The sequence below is a fragment of the Ruditapes philippinarum genome, unplaced genomic scaffold (genome assembly GCF_026571515.1).
Source record: "Ruditapes philippinarum isolate M1 unplaced genomic scaffold, ASM2657151v2 ctg2443_1_1_1_1, whole genome shotgun sequence".
Lineage (NCBI taxonomy): Eukaryota > Metazoa > Mollusca > Bivalvia > Venerida > Veneridae > Ruditapes > Ruditapes philippinarum.
In genome coordinates, this window is record NW_026863266.1 from 76497 (window position 1) to 97100 (window position 20604).

Consider the following 20604-nt stretch of genomic DNA (forward strand, 5'->3'; position numbering starts at 1 on the left):
ATAAATAAATTCAATTTTAATTAATTAAATCAATTTCAAGGACGGATAACTCAAATCAGAGTTAATAACTCAAGATAAATGAAATCTCCAACAATTTCATGTCTTCTTTTGCCATATGTCAAGCGCGATAATATCACCGGATGCAAAGAACCTATTACAATATTTGTTATAAAGATATTTGCCAGGTTATATAGCTTCGCCTTGGTTATTATTTCAGTTCAAGGGGTACTAATATGCACTATTACCCTTATAGACATGGGTAATACTTTTATTAAACCGAACCAACTTTTTAATGTAATGTTTCGCCGCTATGCACTTGCGGACAGGGGAGAGAACAAGAGCATTGCGTTTTCTTAAGTCTCTATAGATTACTCGCCCCTGGGGAATATTGCATCTAAACTATTGACCGGGTGATATTTATTTCCAGGATGATACCATGTGACGTTATATATTATGGTCTATAATAAATAGTTTACATGAGGTTTAATAATACAATATAAGCTATCGCTTCGATGATGATTTGATTGTCGGTTATAGTTAGTTTATTAGTACTATTTAATTAATTAGTTAGTTATTAATTCGTTTTAAGCAGCATGCCTCCAGATTCATGGTAATTTTCATGAAAATTTTGAAAAATATTGTTAAGTGAACATAGGAAATAATTTTTACATTATAAACGGCACTTACAACCCATGTAAATTTAATGAAACGGACTTGCCATACCGGGAAAAAAACATGTATGATCTTCAAGTAAATTAACTCGTATGCCTATACGAGAAACAATGGGCGGAACTGAGTCAAATGGTATTTTGAAAAGGGACCAGAGGTTATGAAGCCTGTCTTTCAAAGATAAGACGTCACAAAACAATAGCGCAGGCACAATATTATATGGATGATTAAACAATATTCAAGTAGTAATACTGGAGCCACCCAACAAGAAAAAATCAAAATAAAACGGATCAAAAATATCAAACACAGCAACGACAACGTGCTGAACGATCTTCAAGAATAGGAAATATAACATATCTGATTGAATGTACAAGGCGACATTTTATGGACTCCGCACGGCACAAAGCAGCAGTAGTGGTTGTAGGAGGAGGAGGAGGAGCAGCAGCGGTAGCAGCAGTGAAAGTAGTAGTAGTAGTAGCAGTAGCAGTAGCAGAGGAGAAGGAGGGGGTGGTGGTAGTAGTAGAAAGGACAATTTCAAAATGTAGCAATGCGAAAACGTGTCACGTGACAAAGTCCAACGTTGTCGTATCTGCATGTTTTCACGTTGTTGCAGTCTCACTACAAGGAAAGCAAAGATCCAACAGATGTAATGCTAAAACACAACACTCTCTTTTGTTGTGGTCTTTTCTTTTTTGTTTACATAATTTTGTTGTCCTTTCTTATTTTTCGACTAAATTATGGCAAAGTTGGATTATATCATTTTTATTAACAAAGCAACATTTTCTACGTAGGATTTTCGCTTATCGCATTGTTCTATTATTGCATTTTTACATTGCTACCTTTTCGCTTTTTTACGTGTTAAACCTTTTTGATTTATCACATTATTGAATTGTTGTATATTTGCACATTTGCATTTTCAATTTATTGTATTGTAATACATGTTTAAACATATGACAAAGTTGTTTTTTGATCTTTTTTAACTTAGCGTCATTTTCGCTTTTTCGCATGTAACATTTGGTTGGCTTTACCACATTGTTGCATTTTCGTATTTTCACAATGCTACATGTTTGCTTTCTCTTGTATTTCTCATTTTTGATTTATCGAGTTATCTAATAGTCGTTTTCTTTTTCACTTTATTGTATTGTTGCTTGCTTGTGTCTTCTTGTTACGAATATGTAAAATATTTATCTCTATACCTTCTGAATACCCTCTGAAAAGTCTAAAATAAGGCAATATGGCGAAAGGCGAATTTAACAGAATTGAAAAGTCTACATTAAAGATGTATTACACTTAAATACACTTAAAATTGAATAAAAAAGACAAAAATTATAATTTTAATCAAATTAGAACGAATGTCTGAATTGTTGCAAAAATGCTGTTAAAAGTTGATTTGATGATCTAACCGACTCATTTCGTTTTTATATAGTCTGTAAAGTACATAACCATATCTTACATTAAAAATCCAATTGGATTAATTTCTATTTCTTTAAAACTGGGATTAATTCTGATAGGATTTATTTCCAGTAAATAATATTGAAAAAAATCCAAATGGAAATAAATCCAGATGGGGTGAATTCCAATTGGATTTTCTTCCAGTTAAATTAAATGCAAAAATCCGCCCGGACAATTTTTAAAATTTTAGTATAATGAAGTCAATTATTGTTAATTAATCCTAAATTTATCATATGGAATGATTTATTAATGTTTAGGACATTATAAAATCGTAGTCAAGTTTGCCACAATCCTGGTGTTGCAAAGATTTTCCGGAGGCTGTTTTATATTGATAATTTAAATAAAATATGTTCCTGACAAATGTGACGATTGCGTCTCCTCTATAATAAAAAAATTACTTTTGATTTCTTATAAAATTCAACAATGTAACGTTTTGATAGCATGTGCGCATACGTGAGCTTTTCTTTACGAACTTCAGTGCTAACGGTTCCTCATAAGATAATAATATCTGAGCAATATTTATATTTAAAACAATATTGTTAAAAAGATTAATGAAAATGTAAATTGCTTGGTTTTTAGGCCGACGGCAAAATTATGTTTACATATTTATAAAATACAGCGTTAAACTTCACTGCCAAGACTTAAATTTAGGAGAAAAATTAATCGGCGTTTTATGACCAATGATGTTTTCGTATTGAAATATTTATGCATGGTTTCAATTGACACACACAAAGTTTTAATATGTATTTATCAATAAAGAAGGCTTTGTCTGAAAGTTGTATTCTGCTGCAAACTAAAATCGTCTATTGTAAATTAAATCATGAAAGTTGTATTGATTTAATGCAGGAACAAAAGCGTAATTCAGGTATTAATGATTTTCGAGTTTTTATTAGATATAATGATATATTTCTGAGTGAAAATAGAGAAACTTTTGTAAAGAAAGAAATGGAATCACATCCGCAAAAATTATTGTTTTGATTGGGCAAGACAAATAATCAAATTTTAGAAAGTACCAGAACCTAACCTTTTTTTTTAACTTAGAGTGATTTAGTTATAATAGATATCATTAGCAATTACCGACGTGATAAACAACCGTGTTTAATAAGTATATTTACTTAACATCAAGTTATGACAATTTGAATATTAATCCTTTGAAAGTTGGCTTAAATTTCTCTTATTTATATCGTTCACAGCAGATTTATTTCTCACAAAACTCAGTAAGAGGAAATGGCGGCACGTCGTGTACAAGAAAGCGAAGCTGTAGTCACATTATATAATGTCCCAGATAAAATGAATAAAATAAGAAAATTCTAATTCAGTTGTTGGATTGATGCTGGTTCCTAAGAGGTTCCTATCATAAAACATATTTTAGTTGACCGGGAAAAGAAACCAACAAAGGCAGGTAACAATATAGAAAGAGTAAATTATCACAGCAGATCAGCACATTTTTCACACAAAATGTAGAAAATTAACAATATAAATATATCACACATTGTTCAACAAATCACAGTCTGCTTATACAATAAACAAATCATAAATTTTCAAATAATCGCTGAACAATGTTCAGTTTCATCTTAATTTAAAACTTGAAATCGAACTGGTAAAGACAGCACAACGGCTTGTGTCCAATGGGTCACTTGTCAACTTAGATATATAGATGTATGTAAAGAAAACCCCCAAAACCCACAAAAACACCAAATAAACAACAACAACAAAAACTAAAAACAAAACAACCATAACACCGTCAATCACATTTTGGCAATAATAATTATTACAATGATTGATATTTACGTGTATCAATATCATATCCAATGAGAAAATGATTAATGTTATCTTATAATTTAAATATATCCATATAATTATGATAGTTGAATAAATTCTAAGCTTTCTGCTTACATATGTTATAAATAAAGTTTATAGAAAATTTATAGAAAAACCTTTTCAAGTAGAATTTCCAAATTATAAACTAAAGAACTAAAACTCAAGGCTATAAAAGCACAAAGATATTTTAACAATTTAGATTTAACAAAATAATGCTAAAAAAAGAAAGAAATAAACAAAAAATGCAGTTGTTAAAATTTACAGATGAAGATTCAACGGTGCTACAAGAATGAAAAATAATAATAAAAAACTACAAAGGATAAAAACATACTGATAATTATTAAACATTTATATAAATGAAGTTGAAAAACATTCCCACCGCAAAAGAAAGATGTCATGTATATATTTTGACTTTTTATCATGTTTTGTCTTAAGAGACCGTTTCATTAAGCGACCGTTTTGGGTGTTTCCCTTGCACAGTCGCTTTATACAAGTTTGACAGTGAAGCTTTCAGTCACTTATAAAACACATGTTACTTACCAGTACATCAAAATTAAGCATATTTCAAAAGAAAATAACGAAACAGCATAAAAAGTTTTTACTATTTTGTTAAAGTAAACAGTGCTGAGCTATGCTCTACATTTAATTTTCTTCTGACTTGCTGCCAATTATATCCAAAATTGCCTCTAACTGATCGTCAACATGTTTCATACGTGTCTCCAACTTTGTTTCAAGAGCTTTCATTTTTGTATCTGATCGGGCAACTACTAGTGAAGAGTCATCCTTTTTCATTTTCAAAATTGCCCCTAACTGATCGTCAACATGTTTCATATGTGTCTCCAACTTTGTTTCAAGAGCTTTCATTTTTGTATCTATTCGGACAACTACTTTTGAAGTGTCATCCTGTAAATAAAGTAAAGACCGCCTGTAATGTTAAAAATTATTTCATTATATCTGTAAACAAATATAAATACCTTTATCATTTTCATAAATCTAAAACGTGCTGGCGACATGCACAACCAGGGATTGTACTGATCGTTTAAGTGAAGTTTCATTGAAAACCCAGCGGCTGTTTGTCCTGTAAAAGCCGGCAAGTTTTATTCGTAGCTCTTTCGGCCAGTTTTCACAGCGAAGCGGAACAGGTCGGCAATATGCACAACAAGGGTTGGTACCGATCGGTCTTTTTTAGTTTGTTGAGATTTCCCAGACGTTTGCCCTGTGAAAGCTGGAGAAGTTTAATGCGGACAGACGAACAGACAAACGCAAAGGCAAAAACAATATGTCTCCCAAAATCTTTTGAGACATAAATAAATAAATAAACAAAATATAAGTTTAATGCGGACAGACGAACAGACAAATGGCAAAGGCAAAAACAATATGTCACCCAAAATCTTTTGAGACATAAATAAATAAATAAAATATAAGTTTAAACACAGGAATGTATGTAATGTAAATGTAATATCGCGTCTGTTTAAATATGTGACATGTCAGAAACAAATATTGGAAGTAATGACATTCCAACGTCGGATTACTGAAGACAATGGAACTGGCAAATATCTAAACACATTGTAGTTCAACATAAGCGGATTTATTATGTGTTAATTGATTATTCTATGAAAATTAAGGGACACAGGGATTTAAGCCAATTTTGACCCTTCGGGCAAAATTTATAACAATATGGTAAACAAACGTCAATGTGTTTGCTACATATCTGGGGGCTTTTTAAAGGAGAAGAAGGACAAATAACCCATTGAATCGAATGTCCTTTGGTCACTCCAGGGGCTTAATTTGTATAGCATTTAATATCTAAGCTTTGACCATTGTAGTAATTAAAATGTGTTTCCGTTACATGTGAATTCAAGACGGGGCCTTCTTTGATCCTAAATGCATGTTTTTAATGATTTTAATTTTTACAATCTAAAAGGTCTTACAAGTCTAAACACATGCATTATATCTAAGCTGTGTTTACACAAAAATATTAAATGTGCTTTCCTAAATATAAAAAGTGTCAAAGCGCCCTTAAATTGCTAAACTATGATGAGTTTGCTTTTTGAAAAGAAGAATAAAATGTATTTTTGTACATATTTTCACACAAAGGTGAATACAATTATGACCCTTTTCGTACGAATTTTATATATGACTTTTGTAGTTATAATAGAAAGATTCTCAAACCAACAAAGTTTACCACTATATGTTTCGCTTTATAGTTCAATGCTGGAACGAAAACGAGGCACTTAAAGCAAACTTAAAATATGACATTGTATCACTGCTGCGTTCCGAAGTTCACAAAGGACTCGAGATACGAAAAACTCTTTTATTTCATAGCTTTCTAAATGACAAAAGTAGAAAATTGTTATGCTTGTTGAAAATCAGTGGCGACGATGGACCAATTTTTCAAAAGTGTCGTAAATTCTGTGTTTAACTGTTCGGTTTCGGACCACCTGAAATTCGGACAGTCATGATTGTCGTAGGGCGAATTGTAAAATGAAATGAGTTATGTGTTTGAATTGATAAATATATTAAATAGATAAGTAATTGAATAAATCATGCGTGTTGTTTTTATTTTTTATTCCCCTTATTATTACTATTGTCAAAACAGTCCTATAAACCTTTCCTGTATACCCATACAGTAGCCGAATTATCTTTTCCAATCTATACATTTTCTTTCTTCATAACTTATTACATAATAATAAGTCGCTTTCTATCTAACCTGTGACCCGTTTACACTGTACACGAATGCAATGCTTCATTGCATTCGCCATTAACTCTGTATTATTCATAGACGAACATTGTAAACTGTTTAATAAATATTGTTTATATATCTTTGATATGTATAGGATAGATCATGAGTACCAGTTGGATGTGAGATTTATCAACGAGCGAAGCGAGTTGATAAATCTCACATCCAACTGGTACGAGCGATCTATCTGACTTAGACCACAGGTAGTTTTCTCTGTTTAAGGTGAAGATTTAATACGCGTAAACGATTTTTTTCTCCGAGAATTACATCCAAATATTTCTTACTTAATCTATTTGGCCTTATTGTAGGCAAAAAAGCACGAGAAAATGGCATAATTCATGTTCTTTCATAAGTTACTGTATACACAATCTTATGAATGATAGATTTCACATTCTATCACAAAGATGCAGTAAGAAGAAATTTGGGAAGAATTTAACATTTCTGAATGTGATATTATTACAATTTTGCAAGTTGAGAGATTTTGTTGTTATTCCTGTTGATTCTTCATTTAAATGTTTAAATGACATTACACATTACACAGCGTTTGAATATGAAGTCAAGAAGCAAAACTGCTTACCGAAAAATACTCTTAGACAGAAATCATGGACGATGGCTGCTTCTCAAGAGTGGGCTCTTGGAGAAACGGGCAGGTAACTTTCATTTAACGTTTTCCTTAATGCTTAAACAACCCTAGGGTTCAGGATATTGATTGGTTGTCCGGCTGAAGTTGAAAATATTTTACTTGACGTATAGATTCGTGTTTTTGTTGTATGCTTTATATACATCCTGCATTGTCTTTTTTACCTCACTCATGAACTGAAAAAATATTTCAAACGTCCCTCTGAAGCCTTAAAGCATAGCATTGCCTTAGCGTTGCAAACGCAGTCCAGTCACCGTTCGGAAACTCCACCCCCTGCCCACCAGTGGAATCCCCTCATCCCAAACCGAAAATGAACGTACATCTACAGTGTCTGCTATTAAGAGTGAGCCGGGCATAATGCACAAGGCACAGTGCCTAAAAATATTAGCACAAAAGCGGTCGTAAAATGTAGATACATAATTATATAGATTTAAATAGATTGGTAAACGCATTTCATTTCATTATTGCTTGTTTTTTCTTATTTACAAATACAGTAACTATTCTTGTAAAATGATGAACTGACGAAATAAATTGGTCAAAGGACAATTGCTATCTGTTAATTTTTAAGAAGGGAATTACACTATGAACTTTACTATATACTTATAAATTTTCCCCGCATAAAGCGTGCACATAACGGGTTTTTTTTCTTTCAGTTGAATACAAACATGATAGTTATATCAAACACTTTACTGTGATGTGTGGGATATATCAAACACTTTTAAACTACTCTGATTGGCCGAGAGAAAACAGCTGTGGTCTAAATCTTTTTACTTCACAGTTACCAATCCCTTCCAAAGGACCCATGATTGTCCATCAATTATAAGAAATATTGTTTTCGCAGACCAGCTTATCAGCTGCGGTAGAAATACGAGTATAAGCTCTACCGACGAGTGAACCCGTGACATGATCAATCTTTACATAAATTATACAGTAACACTCATGTACATGTAACAATCGTGTAAGGTATTTAGATTAATAATCTTTAAAGACAGTTCATTGTACATTTATTTTTTTTATTACTCACCCGTACCGATTTTGCGACTCCGTAAATATGGTATTGCACGGCCGTGCATATATTTTGACGTGACGTCATTAGCGTTATACAGACATAGTGTAAAGATGCGCTTAATGTTAGCGTTATACTGTAGGCGCGTCAATAAAAATGACTCTTATTTCACTTTAAACGGTTTTTATTTTTACACACCGTGCCGATTTGGCGACTCCGTAAATATGGTATTGCACGGCCGTGCATATATTTTGACGTGACGACATTAGCGTTATACAGACATAGTGTAAAGACGCGCTAAATGTTAGCGTTATACTGTAGGCGCGTCAATAAAAAATGACTCTTATTTCACTTTAAACGGTCTTTATTTTTGGGTATGTGATAAATAGAATATTAAATTCGTGTAAGTTCATTACTGAATTTATTGCACTCGTTTAATAAAATAATATGATATAATTTTATTCAACTCGTGCAATAAATTCAGTATTTAACGCTCATTTAATATCCTCTATATACGTAACTAAAACCACATACGCCATTTGCTCAGCTCATTTTACTGACACTAATTTCCTAAGAACACTGACGGGAATGAGATGCCTTTCCATCTGTATTTTAACGAAATATTGAAACCGAAGTATTGAGACCAAAGTATATCCTTCCCCAAGTATCTTGTCCCTTTCCCCTTAGCCCTTTGACTTTAAGGGCCTATTATTCAATCATCTATTTGTTTTCTTTGAGTTCCTTGTCGGTTACGTATTATTCTTCTTATGTATGATTTAAGTGATTAACCTGCCCATCCTCTGCCTTGTGCCCTGTCTTGTTTTTGTTTGGGATCCTCCTGGTCTCCTTGCCACTGGCTCTTGTTGCTGGATCGTGTGGGGGTTGCGTTCATTGAACGCCGCCTTTCCTTGATGATCTTGTTTATCATTTTTTTACTGAAGTCCCCAACTCCACACTTGTATCCACCAGAGAGACAGAGACACAGGAGTAGAGTAAGTTCTTAAAAATTCTTGTGCCAATGATTCATCATTAGATTAGACTATTAACATGTTAAAAATATATGCTCTGCATGTTGTAGGTTGTACTTTTAAAACACGTGTACTACATTTAAATTGTGCGAGAGTAACAGTTGACTTCTATTTCGCAAGGATCTGAAACTTCTGTACATACCAGAGCAGAGGTACAGTGTGAATGACCGTAGAAAAGATTTCATGATAAATCGAAACGAAATTGACTTGCGCCGTCCGGTAATCGAGCCGGGTCGCATATTATGGAAGCATATTTCTACCAAATATTTTAAGTTTCTTTCTACGGGTTCAAAAGATACAGAGCGGAAACAAAATGTTGATATTGATACAAAATGACTTAGTGTGACCTTGACCTGTGAAAGTACAACGAACGCTCTACACATTGTCTCATTATGAAAACATTTCTGCAAAGTAGTTTCAATTTCCTTCCACCGGTTCAAAAGATACATTACGGACACAAAATATTGATACTGATACAAAATAACTAAGTGTGACCTTGACCTTGAAATGAGAAAGGTATAACCTGAGCTCGTACATCGTCTCATTACGGATCACATTTCTGTTAAGAAATTTAATTTTTTCTTCCACCGGTTTAAGGCAGCACACCACACTTATTGAAGCCACAGTTTCGAATGGCAAGGATTTCTTGGATATAAAGATTATTGTGGATTTAAATGACTGGTTGTCTTTAAAGAGCATTTTCATCATGAAATTTGTTTTTGTGACATCTAATATGATCATTGGCAAATTTAAAAACATGGTTAAAAAATACTGCTGTTAATTATAGATATCAGTGGCGGCAATGGACGAGTGGTTAACGCGTCGGACTAATAATCTAATGATCGCTAGTCGCATAGGTTCAAACCCTGTCACGGGCAAGTCGTTGTTTCATTGAGCGAGAAACTTTACACTCATTGCTCACTACTGGTTGGTTCCAGGCACGAATTCAAAAGTGTGTCTATAAGCTTATAGCTTCCTTCACAATCGAACTAAAATTAATTCTGTATAAACCAATTATAGATGTTAAGGCCGCCATATATTGTAAACATTGCTTTTAAACAGCATGCTTGAGGAAAACAAGCAATTTTACAGGGGGGGGGGGGGGGGGTACAAACTTTCAGCAATAGCAAAAATTCTACATCGCCACGCACCTATTTCTTTGTGATATTTTGCATGTATGGTGAGTTACTAAAGTAGTAACAGAGTTTCTCTAGCCCGTATATTTGCTGGTACTTTTTGCCAGAGAGACGAAATATGTGTTTTGGTTCTCGGACCACTGTAGATTTTTGACAGAATGAATTGGATTGTTTTAACCGTCTGACTGTGCAACTGTTGCCTATGGAATGATTTCATTATAGATATGCAATGTTAAGACATATATTTTCTTAACAAATGTGGATCAGATTAATTAGACATATTGCTTGTTGGACATTGACGGCAGAAACATAAATTAAATCTGGAATGCTACCTAAAAGAGACCAAACACGGACACCTGCTGACAGACGTACAAACGTACGGGCGGACAATCAGGTACATAACAATATACGTAGAAAAAGTAATACTGATGGAGTCAACATTTTTCTTAATTTACCTTTTACATTCAAACAAATGCTATTGTACATAACTATTTTTCAGATAGTCTTGCGTTTAACATGACTGAAATAATACGATCTTCTTGCGGATATGAACATGAAAAAACGTTTGACAGTTTCAGATAACAATTTATTGTGAATCAAATCGCAGAAGTGTAACTTTAATACTACCTTGCAAATAACTCTCAATGTATCAGTCAAACATGTTTGTATTTTCTACATGTGCCAAGTCTATTATATCCATTAATTACAAACGTACATATAATTAATATTCACAATGAAGTGTTTGATAATCAGAAATGAACAATATTGAATAAGCTTGCAGATATAATTGCAAAAAGGGTTGTCTTTCCAAATACTATGAGACAACGCAACCGACCTAACAGAAACTTTAAATTGACAAGAATACACCCATTTATAGACAAGCTTCTGGAAAACTAAAGAATAAGTATGAGAAAGCAATAATATTTGAAAACAAAGTCTTTTACTTGTCGTTTGTTTGTTTGTCTGATTGGGTTTACGTCACTTCAACACAGTATAGGTCACATCGCGACGTTCCAGCTTCACTGGTGGAGAAAGACCTCAGGTGGCCTTCCGTGCATTATTTCAACCACCGACGTTCCGTAAGCTAGCTGGATAGCTTCCTTGCATGAAAGAATCCAAAGTCCCTGTCGGCACTCGAACCCACAGCGGTGAGGAACAAGTGGTTTGAAGTCAACGCCCTTAACCACCCGGCCATGGACGCCCGGGGGCATCTTTTACTTTTCAACATTAAGAAACAATTAGCAGTAGAGGTGCTGAAAATTACAAAAGTTCATACTTAAAGTAACTGCCTAGTGACATTTGGCCTGGTGTATCTTTTGTTCCACCACTGAAGAGTATATCAGAATTAATTTTTTCCTCATCTAAAACTTTAGGCGACGCTACGACAGAAGCAAAATACCTTAAAAAATTATTGAACAACGTAAAGAGTGCAAATATAACTCAGATGCCTATAAAGAAACTGACGAAGCAATACTCCACAAAGCAGTAGGTATATTACGAAAGAAAATTTCCGAAGGTAAACAAAAATAAAAAATCAATACAATTCTCCTGAGTACACATTACGACTTTATCGATCCTCTGTTTAATAAAGTCGTTTGCTGGCTTCATGATATCAAGTCTTTCAAAGACGCAACTGAACACATGGTCAAGAAATGTTTTACACTTGCTTGTGATTTGACCAGTCTTGTTTAAGGTACTCCATTACCAAAACGTCTTGAACTTGCAGTTCATTTGTACACTGAATTTGGCAGTAAACACCTTGTTGAGGATATCCACTACATGGGATACTAAATCTCATATTTAGAGTCACGCACTTTCTGTCATCCGCTGCAAACAAACCAATCGGTTCCCAGAAGGTTACAACATCAGATTGACTAGTACAAGAAAATATATTTATGTCCCCGTGATAAAGGTGAAAAGCTCATATTCGCAGTCGCCGATAATTCAGATTACAATGAAAGAACTCATGATGGAAAACGTACAACACATGCAATGACAAGTATCATTATATCCAGTAGGTGCGCCGAAGATGCGCCTTTGCAACGTCTACATAGGACAGGAAGTCGAACTTTTGATAGCAATACCTTACCTGGTGGAAGTCTTTTTGGTAATTTTAACATATAATAAACCAGTCAGTCGATCAGGACAAGTGTTTCCTCCAGTTACGTTGTACAAAATAGTCAATAGTATCACAACCGGTTGAACAAGCTAAATTGAAGATTTATTGTAGTAATCTTTTGGAAGCTGTACAGTGTTTTGTGAAGACGTATAAGAAACAAAAAGCATTCCTTATTGGAACATATTTCTGTCAGATACTTGTGATTCTCACCATACTGTTTCCAACTTTTACTACAATCCAATTATAATGGCAACTCCGACTGACTAAAAATACGGTGTATTCGGCACTACTACGCACCGAAGAAGTTATGAATACTTTAGGCCAATTATACGTTCCAGTTGTTTTTGACATAAGTCTTTTACTAAAGGGACTTGAAATTATTTGGACCGGGCGTGCAGGTGTCATTGCAGTCGAGGGGCGGTATGCACGTGCTTATGTCAAATTTTACAGGGATAGGATACATATTTGGAAATGCTGGTCACAGACAACTGTTAACAGAGTCCGGTTTTTACGCACCTGCAATTGTTACAATTATTCTTACAGGAAAGGACTTCAACAGAGGGCTAACAACTTTGAAACTTGTTGATGGAGTATACACTATACGATTTCTGAGAACTTAACCCATTACGTTATATACACGCCTTTTAACGCCTTTTTCACCCCCCATTTTGTTGTCTCAAATGGTGAAAAAATGCCTTATTTAGACCACCAACACTTGCTTTTGTTTGAGAAATGTTGTTAAAAAAAGTGACCCCTTCTGTTTGGGGGGTTTGAAGGGGGGCGGAGTCCCCCTCATCGCCAAGAAAATTTTGGACTTATGAGAGGCTATAAATTACCCCAGATTGATCAGCACTTTGAAATCAATTTTGATAGAAAAAATCAACGCAAAATAGTGATTTTTGGCAATTTTGAGATGTCCCCTCGTTGCCATGGTAACAGAAAATTTAAGCCTGAGCATGTTGTTGCAAGGGCAATGGTCCAGTCAACATTTGTGCCAAGTTTGATTAGTGTTGAAGCAGTTTTTATAGTATTATAGCAATTTGAACTTGTAATGGGAGACTTTTCAATGAAAACAGCCATTTTTCACAAAATGCTCATGAAGTAATGGGTTAATGAAAAAAATATTTTTTTTTACAAAACAACAATTTTTCTTCAAATTTATATGAAAGGCCATGTTTTAACATGAAAAAAACGCGATTTAGGGTAATTTCAAGTATTTTCATCATTTTCTGTTAACCCATTACGTTATATACACGCCTTTTAACGCCTTTTTCACCCCCCCCCCATTTTGTTGTCTCAAATGGTGAAAAAATGCCTTATTTAGGTCCCCAACACTTGCTTTTGTTTGAGAAATGTTGTTAAAAAAGTGACCTCTTTTTCGGCGCGGCCCCCCAACCAAAAGATACATCAGGGGGTTGTCAGAAGGGGGATGTGCCCCCTTCTGTTTGGGGGGTTTGAAGTGGGGCGGAGTCCCCCTCATCGCCAAGAAAATTTTGGACTTGTGAGAGGCTATAAATGACCCCAGATTGATCATAAGGTAACGTGTAACCAACGCTGAAAAGCATTTGACTCTATCTCAATCCATTGAGAAGTTGCAGCACTTTGAAATCAATTTTGATAGAAAAAATCAACGCAAAATAGTGATTTTTGGCAATTTTGAGATGTCCCCTCGTTGCCATGGTAAAGAAAATTTAAGCCTGAGCATGTTGTTGCAAGGGCAATGGTCCAGTCAACATTTGTGCCAAGTTTGATTAGTGTTGAAGCAGTTTTTATAGTATTATAGCAATTTAAACTTGTAATGGAAGACTTTTCAATGAAAACAGCCATTTTTCACAAAATGCTCATGAAGTAATGGGTTAATGAAAAAAATATTTTTTTTTACAAAACAACATTTTTCTTCAAATTTATATGAAAGGCCATGTTTTAACATGTAAAAACGCATTTAGGGTAATTTCAAGTATTTTCATCATTTTCTGTAAATGAAAAAATAATTTTTTTTACAAAACAACAAATTTTTCTTCAATTTTATATGAAGGGTTTTTGAAAAAACGCGGTTTAGGGTAATTTATTTTCATCATTTTCTGTTAACCCATTACGTTATATACACGCCTTTTAACGCCTTTTTCACCCCCCCCCCATTTTGTTGTCTCAAATGGTGAAAAAATGCCTTATTTAGGTCCCCAACACTTGCTTTTGTTTGAGAAATGTTGTTAAAAAAAGTGACCTCTTTTTCGGCGCGGCCCCCCAACCAAAAGATACATCAGGGGGTTGCCAGAAGGGGGATGTGCCCCCTTCTGTTTGGGGGGTTTGAAGTGGGGCGGAGTCCCCCTCATCGCCAAGAAAATTTTGGACTTGTGAGAGGCTATAAATGACCCCAGATTGATCATAAGGTAACGTGTAACCAACGCTGAAAAGCATTTGACTCTATCTCAATCCATTGAGAAGTTGCAGCACTTTGAAATCAATTTTGATAGAAAAAATCAACGCAAAATAGTGATTTTTGGCAATTTTGAGATGTCCCCTCGTTGCCATGGTAACAGAAAATTTAAGCCTGAGCATGTTGTTGCAAGGGCAATGGTCCAGTCAACATTTGTGCCAAGTTTGATTAGTGTTGAAGCAGTTTTTATAGTATTATAGCAATTTGAACTTGTAATGGGAGACTTTTCAATGAAAACAGCCATTTTTCACAAAATGCTCATGAAGTAATGGGTTAAGAGGTCTGGTGTGACGACAACAAAAATGAAATGCATCAAGACGTATCTGAAATGTTGACAAAGCTTCGAGGTGAAAGCAGTGTAAAATACACATGAGGTGTCGAAATTTTATAACACTCTATCTACTCATGTTACACCTTTGATTAAAGAATTATCAAAAATAAACGAAATTTTAGCGGTGTAATATCTGAATTTAACTTAAGCACTCGTTTAAAAATTATAATACGCCAAATGGAAGTGTCCATAAACAAAAAAAAAACAAGGTATCAATGTAAAGAGCACAAAAGTAAAAAATGGGAATTAGCATTCAAATTTGTTGTCATGAAAATGCAAAATTAGAATCAAATTTTATTTCTAAGTCACTTTTTTGCACTTTTTTATGAAATCCTTTTACATATTTTACATTTCTCATTTAAAAATATGTATTTTCTATCGTATGTATATGTCTAAAAAAACAACAACATAGACATCTATGAAGAAAAAGTAGGCCATATAATGATAATAAGTGTTTTTGCACAATTAAGGCGGCCATCTTGGACGCCATCTTGATTTTCTTGGTTATCTGATCATTTAGGTTGAAACGAATTTTGGTTTATGTTCTGCAGGCCCTGCAAACATTTTGCGTATAAAAGTTACTACTACCAGACGTACACCAGTGGGACCCTTTTAACAAGTCTTAGTTTCTTTTTCTTAAACATTTTTACCTTCAATATTATGCTCAAACAATCAATGAAAAAATGCTTGTAGTCTTTGTCAAGGTGTATAGTTGCAACTTTAGAGTGTTTTATTTTACAACGTCACTCACTGAAATGTCTTAAACAATTGATAAATTATTCGTACATGTCAGTTCGCTTTGAGGATTCCATGACAAAATTATTGGTATAGGAAATCTCCAGCGTTCAGAGCCTCGTTTTTGAATTAAAAAAAAAGAGTCGTGAATACCGTCTATTAATCTTCTTTAGTACATATGATAAGTAAAAAAGAAAACGGCTTCCATAGATAATTTAAAGGTGTGGCTTCAACGCCAAATGTCTGAACTTTGATCACAGATACTACGGTGATTTTGTAAGCTAAGGGCGGAGCTAATTTTTTTTGCACCAATCTGTTATTCATACAATCTTTTTAAGGAACCACAAGATGGTACTGCATGTAAAAATAAATTAGACCTATGATTTATAGTTTCAGAGAGAAAGTTTTCTTGAAAAATATTTTATTTCCAAAGATTGAGCTTTTTATTACCTATATAGAGGAAATTGCATGTAGGTTCTGCATTTATTGAACGAGTTGAATAATGCGAGCTTCTGTATTTAATTCAACGAGAGTTTCTGTAATGAACCTACACGAATATAACATTCTATTCATTTTATTCTATTTATCACATTTACCCAAAATAAAGACTGTTAAAAATGCAGAAGAGTAATTTTTCATAAACATGCTTTTAATTATAATATATTATTTTGCGCGTCTTTATACATGTACTATAATTGGATAACGCAAATGACGCGACGTCGAAATATATGCATGGCCGCGCAATACCATTTTTGCGGAGTCGCAAAATCGGGTATGTGATAAATAAATTTAGTAGAGTCTTGATCATTTAAGTATAATTAGTGTTTTAAGTTCTATATTGGATTAAGGAAGAGGGTTTGTTTAATAAACGATGTTGATAACGACTAGGAACAACATGCCATCACAATATCTAATTTATAATTATAATTTCTATAATGCTTATTTCTTATTTAATATAATATTTCAATAAATATCTTATTTGTCCGATAGAAAATGTGTTTAAAGCAAAATAGATTAAGTCTAAATCGGCATGCGTACCTTTTCCGTATTCATTGCTGCAGTTATGTGGCGTTCACTTAATTTCCAAGATTCTGCATACTTCCTACTTAACCAGTCCTGTTTCTTTGGACAAAACGTCTCTGTTTTCTCTGGTTTTCTTTGTAATTTACTCATTAACTTTTTCAGACATTTAAATTTGGAGGTAAACTTTTTCAGCCATTTAATTCTGCGGGTAGCTATTCCTTCTAACTCTAGAGTGAATTTTACCTGTAATAGTTTCAACAAGGAATATGCAACATGAGTGACAACACAGATACATCGTTTTTTTCCTATTTGACTAAGTCTGATGAATGAATGAATGAAACAAAGAATCGTAATTCTTAAGCCGTTTAAAAGAATATATCAAAAATATATTCCATATTTTACAAAGAAAATTTTTCCAGTGAATATTTTATCAATACAATGTATATATTACGAAGCAACAGAAGCAAGTACATAAACAACAACATCAACAACAACAACAACAACAATATAATTATGCAATAGAGACCAAAACTTTCAGATAAGAAAGCTCAACTTGAACACAATATTTGGCTGTAAAGATACGCTCCTTCATTGTTTTCAATCTTCTTACGTTATGCATGAAAAATTGAGATGCAAACTGTTGTAAGGTCGTTGTTTCTTTTATGCTTCCAAAGGAATTACTTTACATAGCATAGTCTTATCTTTTTTTTAATAATTAAATAACATTAATATGCCATTGTCAAGATTAAATTATAAACGTGATCTTTTTTCACACTTATCAGTAAAATATTTTACCTGCATTCGTTTTTTAGCATGATCAGCCTTTTTCTGGAATTCTTGTATATTGCTTACTGCCAAGCCAACCTTAAAATAAATGTAAAATGATATTTACATAAACACATAAATTTTGATTCTGTTCATTGTTTTTCTTTTCCAAATCGTTGATAAATGAATATCATGTTATGAACATGAAAAGTAGTAGGACAAGAGAAACGACCAGTAGAACATAATTATTACTAAAATATACTTAATGGATGAATAATGTGTAAGGACATTTGCAATGTGTTGATTAATCTAATTATTATAAGCTATTTCTAATAATTTACCAGTAAATTGATGACAACAATGGCCATCAGCAACATGAAGCCGTAGAAAAATACATAGCTAATTATATCATAATGCGCTGTTTCATCCAAGAAAATGGTGACGAAGTCCGGACCACCAATCATCATTGAAGTAGTTTTCATCAACGATATCCAAAATGTACTAAAATGTTGCTAAAATGTAGATAGACACTGTTAATAAAGGACATTCATCAATCATAAGGAAAAATTAGCTTTGTTACATGTACGAGGGTTGCCTTAAATACTTCATTCAAGTTTAATTATTAAACATATCACACACTATTCATTTTCTTGAGTTAAAAAACATATTTACTATCGTTAATACCTTACCGAACTGCAAATAGTACGGAAAATACAAAAATCACTATTATTTAATTTTTTTTTAAACAAGAGCGATTGGCGATCACATGTGTCGCCTGAATATGACCATTTAAGCAGTTTCATTGAGGGGCGATTTGACAGTAATTTTCTATATGTCGAAATTAATTTGTAGCATGTCGAAGAAACTGTCAAGCAAGGGATTCAACAAAATCATCAACGGGCCCGTAATCCTGAAACATTTCATATAAATTGCAGTAGTAAGATAAGAGAAGTTGTCCGAAAAAACTTTAAACATAAAAAATCAAATGATATTTTTTCAAACATGTGGATGAACCTTTATATTTTTCTTAGATTTAGATATATACATGACTTGAATGCCGTTTAAAATGAAATATTTGCAAAACCCTGTTATTTAGATAAAAAGAGTTATCGTCCATTGATACCTATCATTTTGTCAACTTACCTGGTTTTGAAACAAACAGTGGAAGGTGATAGCAAATGCTACAATCAGAAGTGAAAAGACAAGAAAGAACTTTGTAAACATCTTGATGATTCGTTTCAACATTACAACATATATTCCAATCCAGTCAAATTTCTGGATGATGAATAACATATTGGTCCAAGCAAAGAACACAGAGATCGTCCCACAAATCCATTGAAATGGCTGTAAATATTTCGATTGGGCGATAGAATATAAAAAAATGAATTTAAAATGCATTACAATTACATTAAACCACTCATAATTATTCTAATTCTCAGGTTGAAATAAAACAACATGAAAGGTACAGAAATTGGAAGGTGACTGACTGCCTTTGAAATTTTCAGAATTAAAACATCAGACATTTATGTACTTGAATCAAATCAAATGAAGATATTAAGTTAGAGTAACTTTTTTAATTACAGACAGACAATATCAAAATATATAATAATCGATTTCGTTTATTTTTTATAATTGACATAATTATGTAGCAATTAAACATACCGTCATGTATCCAACACCGTTGTCACTTCCATTTATATTCCACGCAAAAATAAATGCAGTAATGCATGTTATCCATTGTACGATATTTTCTATTTCTTTCAGATATAACCACACCTTACCAGAGAACATTTCTTTCAATTCGATAAACTGTAAAATATAGGAAAATGAAGAAGAATAAGTACAGTATTTCTTTCGGCGTATAAAAATGTTACAAAAAGTGAATTAAAAATTCAACTAGTTCCAATACAAAATTGAGGTTCCCAGTCAATAAGCATAAATGTTAACATCAAGAGAATGGCGAATATTAAATCGAAATTTAAAAATAAATCAGAAAACGAAACCAGACAAAATTTATGTTACCTCAATCAAGATAACTACAACAGCCGTGATGAGGATTCCGGGTTGTGCGATCTTTGCAAACTTTGGAATTTTCTCATTTCCAAACACTGGCCAGTTAACATCAGTGTAAGATGGTGAACTTTATTGCAATATGTAGATTATATTCATGATAGAAACAACAACAAAAAAAAACATTCTAAGTTTAAATGTGTACCGTATCGCAAAAATTACTTTCTATACTATACTATGCTATATATAAATTAACGCCCTAATCCAAAGAGAGAGAAAATATACTTATAAAATTGATATTCAATAGTATCTGAATTTAACAGCGTTAAATATGATACAGGAATCGTATTTGTCTCGTTTTACGACTCGCCCACGGCCATTTATCTAGTTGTAGGTCAGTGTTGTAAGACAGTATTGAACAAAACAGTGCTGGGTACGGTGGCCTAAAAGTGACAGTTGCATTTTTTTTGTTTCGATGCTTATGTTTTGTTTTGTTTTTCTTACTTATTTTGTTTTGTTTTACGTACAATTTTTGTTTTGTTTTTCGTACTTATTTTTTTCAGTTTTGCATAGTACATATTTTACTTTGGTTTTGCATACATATTTCATTTTAGTTTTTCGTACATACTTTTTTAAAGTTTTGCTTACATATCTTTTGTTATTTTTTCTTACAAACATTTTTAGTTTCGATA

General features: G+C 33.1%; 1 protein-coding gene across 2 annotated transcripts in view; it reads right to left on the reverse strand.

Moving 5' to 3' along the window:
* Nucleotides 1-3524: 3524 nt before the first annotated feature.
* The window catches only part of LOC132721654 (transient receptor potential cation channel subfamily A member 1 homolog), a 53935-nt gene continuing 36855 nt past the window's right edge, over nucleotides 3525-20604 (reverse strand). For both annotated transcript variants that reach the window (XM_060705988.1, XM_060705987.1), the window contains 7 exons: nucleotides 19925-20042; nucleotides 19565-19711; nucleotides 19046-19246; nucleotides 18244-18414; nucleotides 17933-18001; nucleotides 17153-17380; nucleotides 3525-4845 (listed from right to left, as the gene is read on the reverse strand). In XM_060705988.1, coding sequence (XP_060561971.1) covers nucleotides 4585-4845; nucleotides 17153-17380; nucleotides 17933-18001; nucleotides 18244-18414; nucleotides 19046-19246; nucleotides 19565-19711; nucleotides 19925-20042 — 1195 coding nt within the window. In that variant the 3' untranslated portion in view covers nucleotides 3525-4584. The remainder of the gene's footprint in view (nucleotides 4846-17152; nucleotides 17381-17932; nucleotides 18002-18243; nucleotides 18415-19045; nucleotides 19247-19564; nucleotides 19712-19924; nucleotides 20043-20604) is intronic.